Source organism: Xenopus tropicalis, chromosome 8 (assembly GCF_000004195.4).
Source record: "Xenopus tropicalis strain Nigerian chromosome 8, UCB_Xtro_10.0, whole genome shotgun sequence".
Lineage (NCBI taxonomy): Eukaryota > Metazoa > Chordata > Amphibia > Anura > Pipidae > Xenopus > Xenopus tropicalis.
The window spans coordinates 25,169,605-25,189,129 of NC_030684.2; the positions used below are offsets into that span (position 1 = coordinate 25,169,605).

General features: G+C 38.7%; 1 protein-coding gene across 10 annotated transcripts in view; it reads left to right on the top strand.

Annotated features, from left to right (window-relative positions):
* The window catches only part of huwe1 (HECT, UBA and WWE domain containing E3 ubiquitin protein ligase 1), a 107,072-nt gene that overhangs the window by 15,312 nt on the left and 72,235 nt on the right, over positions 1 to 19,525 (top strand). For all 10 annotated transcript variants that reach the window (XM_031892168.1, XM_031892175.1, XM_031892170.1 and 7 more), the window contains exons 4-19: positions 341 to 439; positions 1,892 to 2,098; positions 4,420 to 4,572; positions 4,664 to 4,726; positions 5,554 to 5,631; positions 6,690 to 6,737; positions 6,845 to 6,913; positions 7,858 to 7,957; positions 15,402 to 15,502; positions 15,880 to 16,030; positions 16,133 to 16,260; positions 16,389 to 16,529; positions 16,857 to 16,962; positions 18,318 to 18,425; positions 18,732 to 18,833; positions 19,081 to 19,161. In XM_031892168.1, coding sequence (XP_031748028.1) covers positions 341 to 439; positions 1,892 to 2,098; positions 4,420 to 4,572; positions 4,664 to 4,726; positions 5,554 to 5,631; positions 6,690 to 6,737; positions 6,845 to 6,913; positions 7,858 to 7,957; positions 15,402 to 15,502; positions 15,880 to 16,030; positions 16,133 to 16,260; positions 16,389 to 16,529; positions 16,857 to 16,962; positions 18,318 to 18,425; positions 18,732 to 18,833; positions 19,081 to 19,161 — 1,735 coding nt within the window. The remainder of the gene's footprint in view (positions 1 to 340; positions 440 to 1,891; positions 2,099 to 4,419; positions 4,573 to 4,663; positions 4,727 to 5,553; positions 5,632 to 6,689; positions 6,738 to 6,844; positions 6,914 to 7,857; positions 7,958 to 15,401; positions 15,503 to 15,879; positions 16,031 to 16,132; positions 16,261 to 16,388; positions 16,530 to 16,856; positions 16,963 to 18,317; positions 18,426 to 18,731; positions 18,834 to 19,080; positions 19,162 to 19,525) is intronic.

Genomic DNA, 19,525 nt, shown 5'->3' on the forward strand with positions numbered 1-19,525 from the left:
GTCTCAAAGTCCAATAAAGGACATGTTACAAGATTATTTTCATGTTTGACTTACCTTGCCGTCCCCCTTTAACTAGTTGCCCTGTCTAATAGTCAGTCTGGGTGATTTTCATGTACCAGTGTGATTAGCATTGGTTTTGTTTCAATGTGGTCAGTCAATAACTCCACTACGAACATGCCCACTTTATAAGTACCAGTCATAGGTTGTTAAAGCTATTTGGTTTTTTTTTTTAACAAAACTGCCTGCACGTGACACTCTTCTAACTTGTGTTTTTAGACACTTCTGCCAATACATATTTCTTTAACAGAACTTATTGTGCCATGTCTTTTATAATTCACAGCCTGCAGATTGCAGGTCTCTGATAGACAAACTGAAAGTCTGCAGTGATGAACAGCTTCTGCTGGAACTACAGCAAATCAAAACATGGAACATTGGAAAGGTAAGTGTTAAAGGCCATTAAAGTGTCTGCATTATTTGTCTTATTGTATATTGGTTTACTGGACAGTTAATTACTTCTTTTTCATATATAGGCAGGCTCTCTTTAATTTCTTTAGGCAAATTCTTTGTTGATTCAAAAATGTATTAAGGCACTTTTTCTGCATTGTTTACTCAGTTTCCAATGTTTCCGGGCTGGTGCTTGCAAAAGCAGAAATTAGATCTAATTTTCCTATAGGTTATTGCATAATTGTGGCCTGTTGGGTTGACCTAGGAATTAACGTCTGGTCAAGTTACTGGCGAGGAGCAATCTAATTTGGTCTTTGAGTATACAGTAGAAAAACCAAATGTTTATATGTTCAACAGTTACAGCAGCAATCCAGGGGATAAAAACCTAGGGCCCAGTGCATTCCTGCAGACCACAGGTTTGAGTTAAAGGGGTTGTTCAACTTTGAGTTAACTTTTAGTATGACGTAGAGGGTGCTATTCTAAGACAATCTGTAATTGGTCTTCATTTTTGTTTGTATTTTTTAGTCATCTTTTTGTTGTGCAACTCTCCAGTTTGGAGTTTCAGCAGCCATCTGGTTGCTAGAATCCTTATTACTAATAAAAAGTAACAATAACAATAAAACGGTAGCCTTAGGGTTAAGACACATGGAGCTACTAGAAGCATCTGCTTGTCACGGCTACTAAAATAGACAATGCTGAGCATTTATTGATAATTGTCTGTGTTTTAGCAGAGGCAATTCTCAGTATTGTCTATGGCAGGGTTTTTTCTGGTGTGTAGTAGCTGTCACAAGCAGCAGCTATTAAGTAGGCTCCATGTGTGTTCACAGTGCAGTAGTCTTTTGGGTGCTGGGGTCAGTGACCCCCAACCATAAGCAAAGCTGGAAAGTCTGAAGAGGAAGGTAAATGATGATTTAAAAACTGTAAAATAAATGAATTAATGAAGACCAATTGAAAGGTTGCTTAAAATACTAACTAAAAAAAAAAGTTAACTTTAAAGTGAACAGCCCCTTTAAGCATTTTATCAGTTGCTTTTTTGGTCTTTCTGAGGCTTTATCTAATAACAAGGTCTTGGAAGCAAGGTTTTGGAAGCAAACATGTGACTATTGGCATAATGTTGTGATTTAATTGTAATTTGATATGCTGAGTTGTAGATCTTTAAAACAAAATTAAAGAAACATCCATGTCCCCACTCCTGTGTCTGCCTGTATTTGCTACCACCAACAAACAACAATTATTTTCCTCTGCCATTTTTAGCTGTAATTAGTTGGATGATGTCAGCAACTAGTGGGACAGAGCCTGGAGAATTTGGAGCTGGCATGTGAAAACATATGCAATATGGAATAATGTAACCCTTACAGAAATAATACGCATCATCGTTGTGCTACTGTATGACCTATATGGAACATCTTACTGATTTCTAATTACCTTATGTGAACTACATTTTCAGTGCGAGCTGTATCATTGGGTAGACTTGTTAGATCGCTTTGATGGCATTCTAGCAGATGCTGGACAAACGGTAGAGAACATGTCCTGGATGCTGGTGTGCGACAGACCTGAGAGGGAACAGCTAAAGGCTCTTCTGCTAGCAGTGTTAAACTTCACTGCTTTGCTTATTGAGTACAGCTTCTCACGGCACCTGTACAGTTCCATCGAGGTAAAATAGCTTCTCTTGTAATTTATCAGACTCTATTCTTTTTCATTGCAAAATATTTTTATTTCATCTTTAGTGTTTTTACCATCTGCAGGAGGAGGCTGTGGTCTAGTTTCTTGTAGCCCTGTTTTAAGGGGCATTATGATGTCAATTTCTTAGGTTTAGACTTAACAGACTTGTTTGCTACATCTGCAATTAAGGCTATTTAGACTTTAAAGGACATGTTAACCCAAAAAATGTTTTAACCTGAAACATGACTCTAAGCATCTTTACAGTATGAATTTTTTACAATTTTTTAAGTGATTTAAGTTTTGTAAATCTAATTGCTATTGAAATCAGCATTTAACTCCTGATTATGATTTTATTAAAAAATGTTGGCAAGGTCAGTCTCCTCCAGCAAAGACAGGTCTGTTAATCTGCTGGCTTGTGTTACATTGTTTCAGAAGTCTGGGCCACCAGGGAAGAAAATAGAAAAGGACAGATAAACACTGCTTTTAATTGCAAAAATATATAAAGATACATGTATATATTGAACCAAGTGTGGCACTCCGCTTCAGGCTTTGTCTCGGGTGCAAGGTTTAGATATAAAAAAAAAAAAAAAAATACCAGCAACACCAAGTTTATTGAAAATCAGTTGTGTATTAAGAAATGCATTTGTCAAACACAGCTCATCAAATACAATCATGTCTGAAGCTGGATATAATGTACTATTTAGATGGTATCTAACCCCAGTTAGACTAGCGAGAATATATCACAACACAAATGATCATTGTTTCAGAGGTTGTTCAGCCCCAGGTACGATGGGCCATATATGGTGGCACTGCCCCAAAGTGGACAGGTATTGGGTGAGAGTTTATAACTTAATTTTTTCTGTTTTGCATCTGAACTTACGTAAAAACCCATATGAAGCGCTACTGGGACAACCCTCGGCCAAAGTTCCTAAAAATAAGCAAAAGCTTCTGAATCATATGTTTCTAGCTGCAAGACAGACAATTGCGAAATCTTGGAAGTCCCTATCCATAAATTTCACCTTATTTAAAAATAAGGTTGACTGGATTTTTATTAATAAGAAACTCTCAAGTATAGGCATGGACAGACTCAAAACGTTCCAGATAGTCTGGGAACCCTGGATAAAATACAGATATCATGACACACTACCCACTCGCCTCCTTACAATATGAGTAAGGCAATAGTGACTATGGTCGAAAGAGTGACCAAATTTCTCTGAAATATTGTATCCCCATACCTTAGTTATATAGTTATTGTTTTTATTAATACTAAATCAAGCTGTAAACGATAAGAAATCTTAAGACAGTCTTTAATGTTTAGCAAAAGTGATATCGTGGGAACTGTGGAAAATAAGTCAAAGGGGCGATGCCCTATCAGAAACTATAAGGTTGTGTAAAAATGGGAAATACATGTTAGATACTGAGATTTTTCATTATATAATTATTGATGCAACCATACCTGTAACAAATAATGCTTCTGTATGCACTGAAAATTAGAAGAAGAAAAAAAATGCATTTGTAATACACAACTTTTTTTTTTTTTTTTTTGCAATAAACTCTGTTGCTGGTCTTTTTTTCGATACATATATACATATCACTGTAATCTGTTATGTCAAAAAGTATGAATAAATATAATTTTTATATGCTGAAATCCAACTGCAAAATAGGTTTTTCTGCACCGTTTGAAATCCTGACAGGGGAGGTGGGACTAAAACATTACAAATTGTAACAAATTGTAACAGCTTCTCCACAGCTTACAGACAGGTGCAAAAGATTTTATATTTCTCAATTGCTGTATATTGCAAAGTTGCTTAAAATGATGTTTATCTTTCAAAAAGCTCAATTGTGTTTGGGTCGAGTTCCCCTTTAAAAACCGTTACAAATATATAATGAATGTATATTGCAGTTGGTTAGAATTGTGTTTTCTTGTTAGTCAAAAAAATTTTATGGTTTGACATTTCCTTTTAAATGGTATAAGTTCAAAAAAAGAAAAAAGTTAATAAGATGTTCATAGACTGTATTTTCAATTTATATCAATTCAACAAAAGGAAACCATTTTGATCTATACAGTTCTTGGATTTGCAGTAAGGCCACCTTGTTTCTACTAACCAAGGAGTTTGCCGACTTAAGTACTTCACAACAAAAAGTTTATTACTGAAGGCAAATTGTCTTAGAATATCGTTGTTTGCATTGTACTAAAATGTAATCTGTTTATTTATGTTAATCATAAGAGGGATCCACATATGTTGAATATCCCTCCTGCAAATACATAATATTTGTCTAACTCATGCTCATGGTTTGTCTCTTCCTGTCTAGCACCTTACAACTCTGCTTGCTTCTTCTGATATGCAAGTGGTCCTGGCTGTGCTAAATCTTCTCTACGTTTTTAGTAAGAGGTCCAACTACATCACACGGCTAGCCTCTGACAAGAGAACACCTTTACTGTCAAGGCTTCAGCACCTTGCAGAGGTGAGAATTCTTATTTAACAGTGTCTCGTGAGAGTTCTAGAGTTCTGCTTTTAAAAATGTTACCTAATTCTTACATTTTCCCCTCTCTTAGAGCTGGGGAGGGAAAGAGAATGGCTTTGGACTTGCTGAATGTTGTAAAGATATGCACATGTCGGTATGTGTTTTACTTTTGTCTTTCTCACATAAAAATGTTGTGTATAGTAGCTGGACACATTTTAGGCCATAAGTTTACTGAAACACCTTCTAAAATCACATGTCCTCTGTTGAAAAACTTCTGCTATGTGCTAGATAGAAAAACAGTTCTTTACTTCATTTACGTGGGTTTGTTTTTCTGAGTGGGCAGGCGCTTAGTGGCATCACCATGTGCAATGCCATGTATTGACTGGAGTTTTCTGCCAGTAGGCCCTGGAGCATTAAAAAAAAGTGTTCTTTAGAGTGACAATGTCACTTAGCCATATTGCTCTCTGACAAATCTGGGCTTGGTTAATGCAGGAGAATGCTACTATTTTGAATATTACATGCAGAATGTAAAGTTTGCTAATGGAGGAATTTATAGCCTGAACCTGATTTTTATTATGGTTTGAGTTAGGGAACCTAGTGGGCGGAGAAAACAGGAAAGACCCATTTAATACATTTTGGTTTTAATTTAAATTTAAGTAATTGTTTTGTAAATTAAAGTGCCAGCGGAACTATTGCCTAAAACACCAGGTTTTAACTGAAGTAAAACTACTGCTTGAGCATTGAGCACCCGAGCATTGAAATTTGTCCTTATTTTGGCTCTGTGTCTTCTCTAAACGCCCTAGCAGAATCTTCATTTTGTGGCAGCTTAGGTTAAACGGTCAATCACCCATCAAGTTACCTTTTGTTTGGTTATACTTTGAATGTGCTCTCTTTTTACTGGTAGCCGAGAGCATTTTGTAGTCTGTGGCGTAACCATTGTATGCTGTGCCATTTACTAGTCTATTTTACTGTCTCATTTAGAAATACCCACCAAGCGCCACAACTTTACATTTTGAGTTTTATGCAGAACCTGGATCCGAGGTGAAAGTTGAAAAAAGGGTAAGGAACCTACAGATATAATGATTTTATGCCTTTAAGTCTCAGATGCCCTTAAAGGACATGTAAACCCCACACACAAAAATTTTATCAGTGAACAGCCTCATTGAAATCTTTCAATTCCTGCCACACTGGTTGTCCAGAGGTTAATAGTAAGGCTGCAACCCCCTTAATCACTTAGATTTGCTTCTCCTCCTGTAACCCACTCAGCCCCCTCCCTCAGGAATTTGCTTTGGCTGTTGGCTTGTGGGCATGCTCAGTTGTTTTAAGCTCAGATTACTAAACACGCCCCCCAGTCTAGCAGCCAGTAAAGAGATGGTATTGCTGGTTCCCATAGAAACTCGGCTTTTTTCCTCCTGAGCTCAGCTTTACCATTACAGTGCTCAAACAAAGCTGAACTTTTATCAGACAGTTCTGCCTGTGTGAGCCTGTGTTCTTGATTTTTTTCTTGATATTTTTTTGGTTAATTTCCTTTTCCTGTTTTTACTTAGAAATTAGTTTTCCCACAGCACTAACTGAAAAGCTGATACATTGCATTGCTTAGCGGAAGCTTCAGGTTGTACATTTTCCGAAAACTCTATTAAAGAAATAAGTAAACCTTTGAAATAAGTAGATGTTATGTTGATGAGAGTGCTATTGTAAGCACTTTTGCAACTTATATTCATTATGTATTATTCATTTAAATATATTAAGGGTTACTGTTAATAAGAAATAAGAATGCATTTTGGTACAATAGTGCAAGCCGCTGGTTGTTAGGTGAGAGAGATGTTCTTTTGTTTAGAAGAAACGTTTGAAACCTCATATCTTTTCTCATGTCTTTCCTAAACAGAAAACATCAGACCAAACTACACCAACCCAAAGCTAGCCGTGCTTAAACCCTTAATAGCTAGAAATTTAAATAATAATCTAAATTGCAAAAGCAATAGGATATAGAATAGGACTCATCAGTTTTGAACCCACTTTTTTTTTAAAAGATTATTTTTTAAACTGAGAACTTTATTAAACAGAAACTGTTTAAACTGATATTATTTTTAAAATCTTCGTTTCCCCCCCCTTTACAGGCATCCAGCAACACACTACATTATATACACATTGAACAATTAGATAAGGTAAGTAATATAGCCTAGACGAAAAAAAACAGTGCAGAGTCAATAAACAACTTATGAACATGATTACTTCACACTCTGATTAAAAATGGTAATTTTTCATATTTTAGATTTCTGAAAGTCCCTCTGAGATAATGGAATCTCTCACCAAAATGTACAGCATTCCCAAGGATAAACAGGTACAGTAGTATTTTGATTCATAATCTGCATTTCTTTACCATGAGTCGAAATTGTCAGTTATTTCCTGTGATAACTGTATGTGTTCAACTACTTTTTAATTATCTTTGGGTACCTGCAGGTAGGAATGCACTGAATCAAGGATTCTGTTCAGGATTTGGCCAAGATTCGTCCTTTTTCATCAGGATTTGACTGAATCCAAATGTCTGGCCAATCTGAAGCCTTAAAGTCACGTGACGAACACAGAAGTGAAAAAAATTTAGTGCAGACTTCTATTTAACCCTTCCATAACATAATTTGCATATGCAGATTCGGCTAAATCTTTTACAAAGGATTCGAGTGTCGGGCAAATAAAAAAAAAAATAGTGGATTTGGTGATTCCCTACCTGCAACTGGTCTATTTACTTAAAATGCTGCCTGATTATATTTGAACTAGGGTTCACTGAATTCCAGCACCAAATCCAAAACCTTAGTCGTGTCTTTAAGGGCAGTGGCAGACTGAGAGATTAGTCACCCCGAGAATGTAAATTGCTGGTGGGATGGCATATGCATCGCTACGATTTCCTTGAGAGGAAACTTTGGGCGACTTCAGCAAATCGTAGCAACGCGTATGCCTTCCCACCGCCAATTTACGTTCTAGCCGGTGGGATGGCATTGCAGGGAGATTAGTCGCTCCGCGATAACGAAGATTTGTTGCGGGGCGACTAATCTCCCTGTCTGCCACTGCGACTAATCTCCCTGTCTGCCACTGCTCTAAAGCTCTGGACTGTTGTTGGTGACAATTTACTGTTTACAGATGATATAATTAAAACAAAAAAAAAACAAAAAAAAAATTTTTTTTTTTTTAAATGTGAATGCGAGTTCAGTATTTACCTGCATCTTTTGTGAATAATGCTATTTTCTACTTATTCCAAATTTGAGTATATTCTGTCTTCACTTGTCTTAGATGCTTTTGTTTACACACATACGACTAGCACATGGCTTTTCTAATCACAAGAAGCGACTACAAGCTGTGCAGGCTAGACTGCATGCCATCTCTATACTAGGTATGTTTTTGTTTTGTTTTTTGTTTTTTCTAGATAAAACTGTTATAGTTATATGAAGTATTATCAGTATTCTCAGACTACTTGAACTTTCACATTGTTTTGTTCATTCTCTAGAGATATTTAAGTGTGTCTGTAAATTAATTTTTTAAACTTTCTTCTTGCAGTTAGAATAATAGAAACGTTAAGGCTGATGCCACATGGGGAAAAACGCAGGCCGAGAATCAGCCCCTCCGCTGGCTTCAGCCTCCTTCTTTGCTTGCACCCGGAACTATTGTTTAGGCCCAGGTGCAGGCAAAGAAACACAAGAGTGAATTTTAGAACTGATATCCTCCAAAAGTGCCTGCACCTGGTCCGACACAATGGTTCCAGGTGTAGGTAAGGTAGGAATCTGATGCCAGCGGAGAGGCTGATTCTTAGCCTGCATTTTACCACTGCCCGAGAATAAGCATCAGCCCAAGAAGAGATTGTGTGATTGTCCCTTTTGCTTTGTTTTCAGTAGTTTCTTTTAAAGGAGAAGGAAAGGTAACAAACTCAGTAAGCTTTACCAGAAAGGTCTATGTAAATACAGCCATAAGCACTTAATGCTGTGCTGAGTCCTCTATCAAAAGAAACACAGGATTTTCTGTCTTTTTTTTTTTTCTTTTTTTTTTGTAAACATGATGTTCCATTGTCTCACTTCCTCTCTCAAAAACATCCTTAATTCCTGTGGCCAGAGCCTGCACAGTTCTCTCCTCTTTTCCCTATCCTGCTCCCCCACCTACTTGAATGCTAAGAACTCCCTCCCCCCTTCCCTAGGAATGTGTGATCTCGGCTATAACAACTAAAAGCTACTTTAAAATGGCAGCCGCTATCTTAGGCAAATGTTCTAAGCTGTTTACTCGGGTGTGTTAATGGTTTCTACAGAATAAATATATTGTTCTAGGTGGCACTAATGTGGCAAATCTATGACTTTCCTTCTCCTTTAAAAGGGTTGTTCACCTTCTAAACACTTTAAAATCATGCCTTTTCTAATGGTACATCAGAAGTTAAAACTACCATACTTAACAACCTCCTCCTTGCCTATTATTGCTAGCGGTTTGGGGAGAAAATGTTAAATATCTGTTGGGTTATCACCATCCCCCTGTGCTGCTCTGCCTGGCCAAAGGGGCACATACAGATCTGGGTGGTCCACTTGTGACAAGACCATGGACCCCTGGAGATATGTCCTGTCTGGGGAGCTAACTCCCAGGGGGGAATTCACAAAAGTGGAGGTAGCCCATTTTTGGAGTAAAAGTGGTGGAAAAACTGGTGGAAAACACTTTCTCCAGATTCCCAAACAGAAATCCGCCTAAATTCTGACTCAACCGCCACTTTTCCGTTTTTGGTGAAAGAAGACAGTTTACAGACACTTTTGTGAATTTGGCGTTTAAATGACATTTATACAACGTTTTAACAACATTTTTTCCCCAACATTTTCAAAATGGAGTAAAGCTCAGTATAACTCTCAGATCAATTCCAAGCTCTGCTGTTTTGTTTTGTTTCACCCAGTCTCCATTTCACACCTAAGGTAGGAGCCCCATTAGGGGATCATTAACATATTAAAGGAACAGTAACACTAAATAAAAATGTTTTAAAATAATTAAAATATAATGTGAATAAAAGAGTTAAGGTCGAGGTTGGTAATAAAAAACGTGCTTTTAAAGCATTCAAGTTAGCTGGGACAGCAGAAATTTTCATCAGGTACAAGGAAGCAAATAAAGCATGCAAAAAAGCTATCAAGCAAGCTAAAATAGAGATGGAAAGGGATATTGCAGCTAGGAGTAAAAAGAATCCAAAATTATTTTTTAATTATGTGAATAGTAAAAAAATGAAGCAAGAAGGGGTGGGAACTTTATTATCACGGGGGGGTACGTTGGTTGATGAGAACGGGGAAAAAGCAGAAATTTTGAACTCTTATTTTTCATCTGTCTATACATCTGAGGAGCCAGATAATGAAGGCTTCCCTTTTAATTTACCCAGTGCTAGTAATTTAGCTACTGACGCGTGGGTCACTCAGGAGGAAATTCAAAAGAGACTTGAACATGTTAAGGTAAACAAAGGTCCAGGACCGGATGGGATTCATCCCAGGGTATTAAATGAGCTGAGCGCTGTGATTGCCAAGCCTCTTCACATAATTTTTCAGGATTCGTTGAGGTTTGGCATGGTGCCGAGAGACTGGCGGATTGCTAATGTGGTGCCATTATTTAAAAAGGGATCTCGTTCTCAGCCTGAAAACTATAGGCCTGTTAGTCTGACATCAGTAGTAGGTAAGCTTCTGGAAGGGGTAATAAGGGATAGGATAGTTGAATACATTGCAGTTCACAATACTATTAGTTTGTGCCAGCATGGTTTTATGCGTAACAGATCTTGCCAGACTAATTTAGTTGCCTTTTATGAGGAGGTGAGCAGGAACCTTGATGCTGGAATGGCAGTTGATGTCATCTACTTAGATTTTGCTAAAGCGTTTGATACAGTACCTCACAGAAGGTTAATGATCAAATTGAGGAATATTGGCCTAGAACATAATAATTGTAATTGGATAGAAAACTGGCTGAAGGATAGAGTACAAAGAGTGGTGGTAAATGGAACATTTTCTAATTGGGCCAGTGTGGTTAGTGGAGTACCGCAGGGGTCAGTCCTTGGTCCTTTGCTTTTTAACTTGTTTATTAATGACCTGGAGGTGGGCATAGACAGTACTGTTTCTATTTTTGCTGATGACACAAAATTGTGCAAAACTATAATTTCCATGCAGGATGCTGCCGCTTTGCAGAGCGATTTGACAAAATTGGAAAACTGGGCAGCTAACTGGAAAATGAGGTTCAATGTTGACAAGTGCAAAGTTATGCACTTTGGTAGGAATAATATAAACGCAAACTATCTACTGAATGGTAGTGTGTTGGGGGTTTCCTTAATGGAGAAGGATCTAGGGGTTTTTGTAGATCACAAGTTGTCCAATTCCAGGCAGTGTCATTCTGTGGCTACTACAGCAAATAAAGTGCTGTCTTGTATAAAAAAAGGGCATTGACTCAAGGGATGAGAACATATTTTTGCCGCTTTATAGGTCCCTGGTAAGGCCTCACCTTGAGTATGCGGTGCAGTTTTGGGCTCCAGTCCTTAAGAAGGATATTAATGAGCTGGAGAGAGTGCAGAGACGGGCAACTAAACTGGTAAAGGGGATGGAAGATTTAAGCTATGAGGTTAGACTGTCGAGGTTGGGGTTGTTTTCTCTGGAAAAGAGGCGCTTGCGAGGGGACATGATTACTCTGTACAAGTACATTAGAGGGGATTATAGGCAGTTGGGGGATGTTCTTTTTTCCCATAAAAACAATCAGCGCACCAGAGGTCACCCCTATAGATTAGAGGAACAGAGCTTCCATTTGAAGCAGCGTAGGTGGTTTTTCACGGTGAGGGCAGTGAGGCTGTGGAATGCCCTTCTTAGTGATGTGGTAATGGCAGACTCTGTTAATGCCTTTAAGAGGGGCCTGGATGAGTTTTTGAACAAGCAGAATATCCAGGGCTATTGTGATACTAATATCTACAGTTAGTATTACTGGTTGTATATACAGGTATAGGACCCATTATCCAGAATGCTCGGGACCAAGGGTATTCCGGATAAGGGGTCTTTCTGTAATTTGGATCTCAATACCTTGTGTCTACTAAAAAATCAATAAAACATTAATTAAACCCAATAGGATTGTTTTGCATCCAATAAGGATTATTTATATCTTAGTTGGGATCAATGACAAGGTACTGTCTTATTTCTACATAGAAAAAGGAAATCCGTTCTAAAATTCTGAATTATTTGATTAAAATGGAGTCTATGGAAGACGGGCTTTCCGTAATTCGGAGCTTTCTGGATAACGGGTTTCCGGATAAGGGGTCCGATACCTGTATATAGTTTATGTATGTCAGTGTATAGATTGGTTAGTATAGGTTGTGTGCTGGGTTTACTCGGATGGGTTGAACTTGATGGACAATGGTCTTTTTTCAACCCTATGTAACTATGTACTGTTGCCCTGCACTGGTAAAAGTTGTGTGTTTGCTTCAGAAAGACTACTGTAGTTAATAGAAATAGCTGTTGTGTAGCCATGGGGGCAGCCATTTAAATTGAAAAAAGGAGAAAAGGCACAGGTTATATAAGAAGATAACAGATAAACTGTGTAGAATACAATGGGAATTTATGCTACTTATCTGTTATCTGCTTAGTAACCTGTTTCTTTTCTCCTTTTTTCAATTTAAATGGCTGCCCCCATGGCTACACAGCAGAGTATTTATATAAACTGCAGTAGTGTTTATGAAGAAAACACACATCTTTTACCAGTGCACAGCAATAGTACATAATATATTAATTATTTTTATACACTTTCATTTTTTGGTGTTACTGTTCCTTTAATGGGGATTAGCATCTTATTGTTAGAGGACAAGTTTCTGTCTAACCCTAGAGCAATAGGTGCAAAAAGCCTCAGAACATTTTATAAACAAGTAAAACACTGATTACAAAAAAATTTAATTTATATCTTATATATAAAAAGTTTTCACCTCACATTTGCATGATTATGCTAGTTTCAGCTTAATCAATGAGGCAATAATGACATTTTGAGTGAATATATTGTAAACATTTTTATTTAAAAGAAAAGTAAAGCCTCCCAGGCAAATTTTTAGTTTTAGCAGCAGTGCCCCCTCTTTAATCACTTCATTGACATTTGCCCCAACTTATCTGTGCCCCCATAGCATGTCCAGAACTACAGAGCTGCATGACAGCATTGGCCCCCGCCTGTTCCCAGCAGCCATCTTGGTGATCAGCAAACAGCACATACACACTGGAACCCAAACTGGGATATTGGGGTGCAGGGTTGGACTGGCCCAATAGGGCACTGGATAAAAACCCGGTGGTCCCTAGTCCTGTTGGGGCCCCTTTTCGCCGGGCATGTTGGTGTGTGGGCCGGATTGCTGCTGACCAGTAATGAGTAGGGGCTAGAGAAGAAGGTATTTAGACCCTTAAATCTTGTTACAGAAGTGGAATTACACAGAAATATAGTATAGACAACATTAGAAAGCCCAGCTTGTCCTGAAAAAAATGATGTATAATTTCCCTGGGCAAAATTACCCCTCAGGAATGCCCCCAAAGTGAAATGACAAATGGCATATGAAATGCAAAATCGTGCTGGTAAAATCCATATCCCAAGTGTAGATGTGGGACTGGGTTTGATGGCACCAACAGATTTACTAAGAGCTAAAGGCAAATTCATAAAAAAAAGTCGGGAAAATTACAAAATCTGAAAACTGTCTGTTTAAAAGACAAATTCACAAAAGTGGAGATAGAGGTTTGTGAATTAGGTGGAAAATCCGACAAATCTATCTCCACTTTTATCTTGTCTCAATATCATCACTTTTGTGAATTCCCCCCCCTAGAGTCCAGGTGTGTCCCTGGCTCTTGTCTCACCCCTGGTGTTAGTGATGCCCAGTGACCAAAGGTATAATTTAATAGGGTCTACCTAGAGGTCCTACCTCCTATGCGAGGACACTGAAAAATCTGAGTACTGGGGGTTAAGCACAGGATATATGTGTGGGAGTGGGAGAAGGAGTTTTTTTTTTTTTTTTTGTTCAGTGTCCTGCCTCCTGGTAGGAGCAGCTTCATCCCTGTGTCCCCCAGTAGACGTAAGAGAAATGTGTTACCCAATGCAGTGCTGTCCAACTATTGTTGTACCGAGGGCCGGAATTTTTCCAACCTACGTGGTGGAGGGCCGATAATGGAAGCCAGTTTTGACCACTCCCCTTTTTGAAACCACACCCACTTGAAACCACACCCATGTTATCACATGACCATACCCATATTAATGGTTGTAGTACAGCAAAAACCTGCCATACTCTGCCTTCCCTACCCTGCCTGTGTGCCATACTCTGCCTGCCCTACCCTGCCTTTGTGTGTGCCATACTCTGCCTTCCCTACCCTGCCTGTGTGTGCCATACTCTGCCTGCCCTACCCTGCCTGCGTGCCATACTTTCACTGTGTGTGCCATTCTTGGCTGGTTTGTGCCATACTTGGCCTGTGTGTGCCATACTCTGCCTTCCCTACCCTGCCTGTGTGTGCCATACTTTCACTGTGTGTGCCATTCTTGGCTGGTTTGTGCCAAACTTGGCCTGTGTGTGCCATACTCTGCCTGCCCTACTCTGCCTGTGTGTGCCATACTCTGCCTTCCCTACCTTGCCTGCATGTGCCATACTTTCACTGTGTGTGCCATTCTTGGCTGGTTTGTGCCAAACTTGGCCTGTGTGTGCCATACTCTGCCTGCCCTACTCTGCCTTCCCTACCCTGCCTGTGTGTGCCATACTCTGCTTGCCCTATGATGCCTGTGTGTATGGCACACACAGGCAGCCTACAGTGACACAATGCTGGCACTGCTCCTACAGTCTGCACAATAACTATATATTAAAAAACTTTTTAATTGCAGTACCACCTCAGTATATGTTCTTTTTGTAGTGTGCGGGGTTTATTTGTGGGTTTCTACTGCTCCTGAGGTGTGACCAGGGGAACAATGGGGGTGATTACAGCCTGAGCCTGAGGTGTGAACACTGCAGGGGGTGAACAATGCAGAGATTAAAAGGTGTGAACAGTACAGGGGATTACATATTTAAACAATACAGCCTGATTACAGCCTGAATCTGAGGTGAGAACCATGCAGGGGGGGCAGTTAATCACAGTACTGATACCATTTAAAGCTTACACAAGAGTAAGCCATCAAAGCAGCCACACAGGTGGGGGGCCACACAGAGGGGGGTCGCGGGCCGCCAGTTGGACAGCACTGACCTAATGTATCACAATAGAACATTTTTCAGGGTCAGCGAATTTTCCCAGAGCAACAATGTATATGGAGCTTTGAATTTCAATGTTAAAAAAATGGTCAAAATCACATGAACGAGCTGATGCGGTCTCTGATCCGACAGAAAAATCAAACCTGCCCGAACAAGCTCTGCCCGATTTTAGGTCAGATGTTGTGGGGGAGGCCCATCTTTAGTGCCTATACACGTGCAGATAAGCTGCCTAATCATTCTAATGATTTGACATCGGCAGCTGAAATCGGCCTGTGTATGGCCACCTTAAGATTCTTTTTTTCATGCTACATCCTTTATATATCTAGTTTTATATCTGGAGCACTATTCATCCCATTGTAACAATATTTCTTGGGGCATAGCAAGGCAAATTTTTGGAGTATTGGAGTATTCAATAATGGAATACTTAAGACAAAAACTCTGCAGGTTATTCCTGCTGTTCCTGCTTGTGAATTTAGAATAGTGTTTCTTTACCAGAATGCTTTACCATGCTTCATAGTGTACAACAGGATTGAAATTTGTACCACAGTTGGCACTGAAGATTTCATAGTGTTTAGAAAGCATGTTTCTTTAACCCTTTTTTGTGTTCCTTTAGTATATTCTAATGCCTTGCAAGAGTCTGCAAACAGCATCCTCTACAATGGTTTGATAGAGGAGTTAGTGGACGTGCTCCAAATAACAGACAAGCAACTTATGGTGAGAATTATTATTGCCTAATGATTCATTCTAAGAGTACAAAATGTTGTTTTTATCTTTAAATAGCCACACATTTAGTTCTGTTGTAACACACTTCACTACTCCATTCTGTTAAGTATTTAGTCATCCTTAGCATTTTCATGAAGTTGTTGCGGATGTAGGTATTGCCGACAGCTTTGCCTACTTACTGAATTGTATTTAATTTAAGTGTCCAGCTTACTCTCTTACTTGACAATAACTTTCTTTTGCCAGTGTTGTTTATACTTCAAAAATGATTTACGAGTTGTACATTTATTGTTTCGACAATTTACACCTTAGATTTTCAGTGTTTTTTTAGTTATGTATTTCTCGAAGTCACTGCTTTACTCTCTCTTTAGGAAATTAAAGCTGCATCACTAAGGACCTTGACCTCTATTGTACACTTAGAAAGAACCCCAAAGCTGAGCAGCATCATTGACTGCACTGGGACTGCCTCTTACCATGGTTTCTTACCAGTCTTAGTCCGAAACTGCATTCAAGCAATGATAGGTGAGCCTTTAATTGAATTTTAAACTTTTAATTTGACTTTTAATACAGTAATATTGTTTAGTCAGTACTATCCGCTCTTAGGTTTAATTTTTTTTTTTCCAGATCCAACCATGGAGCCATACCCTCACCAGTTTGCAACAGCTCTTTTTTCCTTCCTGTATCACCTCGCCAGTTACGATGCTGGTGGAGAAGCTCTTGTTTCCTGTGGAATGATGGAAGCGCTTCTTAAGGTAACAAATAATATGCAATCGCAAAATAATATGCAATATTTGTATTAAATGTGTACATCTGTTTGTACTGCTTTCTGATGCCGGTGGGTGGATTTTAAAAGATCCCTTTTGTTTCTTTAACATTCTAGGTTATTAAATTCCTTGGAGATGAACAGGACCAGATTACGTTTGTGACGCGAGCTGTGAGGGTTGTTGACCTTATTACAAACTTAGATATGGCAGCATTTCAGTCCCACAGTGGGTTGACCATTTTTATTTACCGACTAGAGGTGAGTCAGTAAACTAAGTTTGCCTGGGCTGCTTAATAATTTGTAAACCTCTAGTTTTAGCTCTGTTCACCCATCCTCCACCTGCTGTAGCTTACCACTTTTCACATTTGGCATTTTCTCCACTTGTGTCGATATGCCAATGGACATGCACAATATCCTCCTGTCAGGTCATGTGTGGGCAGGCATTGGGGTGAAAATGTGCATTTTCAAAAGCGGTTTGGTATCCCTCTTTTTGTTAGCTCAACAAATTGTGGTATTGTTTTTATTCCTTAATAAATATTGGCCTACATTACCAATATTACTAATACTTCTTTCTGCTATTTTCAGCATGAAGTTGACCTATGCAGAAAAGAGTGCCCTTTTGTTATCAAGCCAAAAATACAGCGTCCCACCAATGTTCAGGAAGGGGAAGAGATGGAGACAGATATGGAAGGTAAAACTTAAAGGGGTTGTTCACCTTTGTAAAACATTCAGAAATGTAACAGTTCACATAAAAAAAATACTTTGCCAGAAAATATGCAGTTTGAGATATTCACCTCAGAATGGATCCTTTTGCCGACCCACAAAAACGCTACAGTCACCACTGTACTTTCTTGTATGATCTCAGGCATAGTTCTGGCAGAAAAGACTTTTAAAGGACATTTAAAGCTTTCATTTGCTTACAATGTATATCAGTTGGGCATGTCTCCCCCACCCAAATGGCATCATTTGTACTGCATATATCCCCTCACCAGGTGAGTGAATCTTACCAGCCTGCAGAGTTCCTGTTTAGAGAGAGACCTGTCGCCCACGATAAATTGTTACTATTGTGGGCAACTAATCTCCCCAGTATTTCATCCCAATGGCAAGAATGAAGGTTTTCAGAAGTCGCCCGAAGTTTCCTTTCGAAGCAACGTTGGGCGACTGAAGCGATGTGTATACCATCCCACCGGCAATTTACATTATTGCCGGTGGGATGGCATGTCGGAGAGATTAGTCGCCTGCAATAATGAAGAATTATGCTATATTTTATGACAGGCTCTTTGCCTAATATGTAGTCCACTTTCATTTACACATTGTGATGATATGATCATATCACATCATCACCTCCTCAGGGTCAGCTGTTTAACCTGACTGCCCTGATGCTTTTGGCTGTTTCCTCGACAAGTCCTTTGATTATACTAAACAACTCTTTTGATATTGGAGACTCCAGCTGTTAGTGTTTTTGGCAACTCCTCTGTCCATGCATATGCCCTCTTCACCTGTCTTTGTCAATGATGTTACATTTTACTCACATAAATTATTAAACACATGTAAGAAATAAGCCTTCATAGAAATTATTTTATAAGTGACATTCTTGACAATTGTATGCCCTGTACTTTGTGGCAACAGTCTGAAGAAGACGTTATTGTATCAGCACAGTAATTCCCCCATGCATATAGTAAGGACTGAGTTTGCAGTGATGACAGTGAAAGAGCTTGACTGGCTTGCAGAGAGCCCTGACCTCATCCGACTCCTATGGGATACATTTTAACACAGAGAGCAGCCCTGATCCTCTGACATCAGTACCCAACTTCACTAGCGCTTTTGTGAAACAAATGTATCAATAATATTTCAAAATCTAGTAGAAAACTTTTACAGGGGAGTAGAGGCTCTTGTACAGGAAGGCTAAACTTTATATTAACACCCTTGCTTATCTGTTCTGTTTTAAGGATCTGTACATTTGCCCAAATATTCAATCCAAGAATTTCTGCTGTTGCTGGGATGTTCACTGCTTATTCACTACTTGATTCATGTTTTGTATTCCAGTGTCAGATGTTGCTATGGAGAGCTGTCCTGGTCCTTCGACCTCCACCGATCACCGGCCTTCCCTGAGCACAAGTAGTAGCTCCAGTAGTATAGTGGTGTCACGAACAGGTAAACTATTAGACGTCTTTTGCTGCTTTAGGTTTTAGGTGCAGTGTTATCACACAAATGCCTTTTATGCTGATCTTTGTCCTAATAATATAAGTGTAGACTGTGGTTCTAAAGTTCAATCTTCAATACATGTAATATAATATGTAATTTATTTTAGTTTACATTTTTTTCATATTTCTTGGCTTATCCATTTGATTACAATCATTTTAAAAAATAGACATGTCATTACTTGTAGCTTAGACACTCTTGTTTTTAAAACCTAGCTGATAACACATCTTAGCATTGATTTTTTTTTTTGTGGCTTAGGTGTGCAGTGTATTCCTCAAAGGGCTGCTCTACTAAAATCAATGCTTAATTTCTTGAAAAAAGCAATCCAAGATCCAGCTTTCTCAGATGGCATCCGTCATGGTAAGTATAAAAAAAAGGGGGGGGGGGGCTTCAGTGTTTGTGTTTTATGGTATATCTGTTTTCCCCTTTCATCAATGCATTGTTTTAAAGGAAACTTCCCTAGATGAGTGCTGCATTTCAAGTATTTTTTTTTTATTTATTTTTTTAGATTAAACTCAAAACTATTAATACAAACTTTTAGTATGCTCTAATTCTCTATTGAAGGTGGATTGTTGAAGTCTCTGAATTTTTAATTTTATTTTCACAGTTATGGATGGAACTCTTCCTACATCATTGAAACACATAATCAGCAATGCTGAATACTATGGCCCTTCTTTGTTCCTGCTTGGTAAACCTTTACATTTTTATTGGTGCTTTTCCATGTTCACGTAACAAGTGTCATGTCTTGGGGTTAAAGCAGTCAGTTCCTCCTGTCATTGTGTTAGCAACAGAAAGTTAACTAATTCTTTTTTAACAGCTTAGCCCACAGTCCTGGATTCTTACTGAAAAGTGCCTCATTTCCCTTTAATCTCCTGCAGTGAAGCTAACAAAAGATACAAACTTAATTAAATAAGTGGGCTTTTGGCAGAGAGCCCAAAAAGTTAACAAGCTACACCTGCACTGAGATACAATTGTAACTAATAAGCTAAACATGTCTCTTGGGGGAACATAGACTTGCAGCTTAAAGGTCAATTTCACCTTCATTAGCAAAA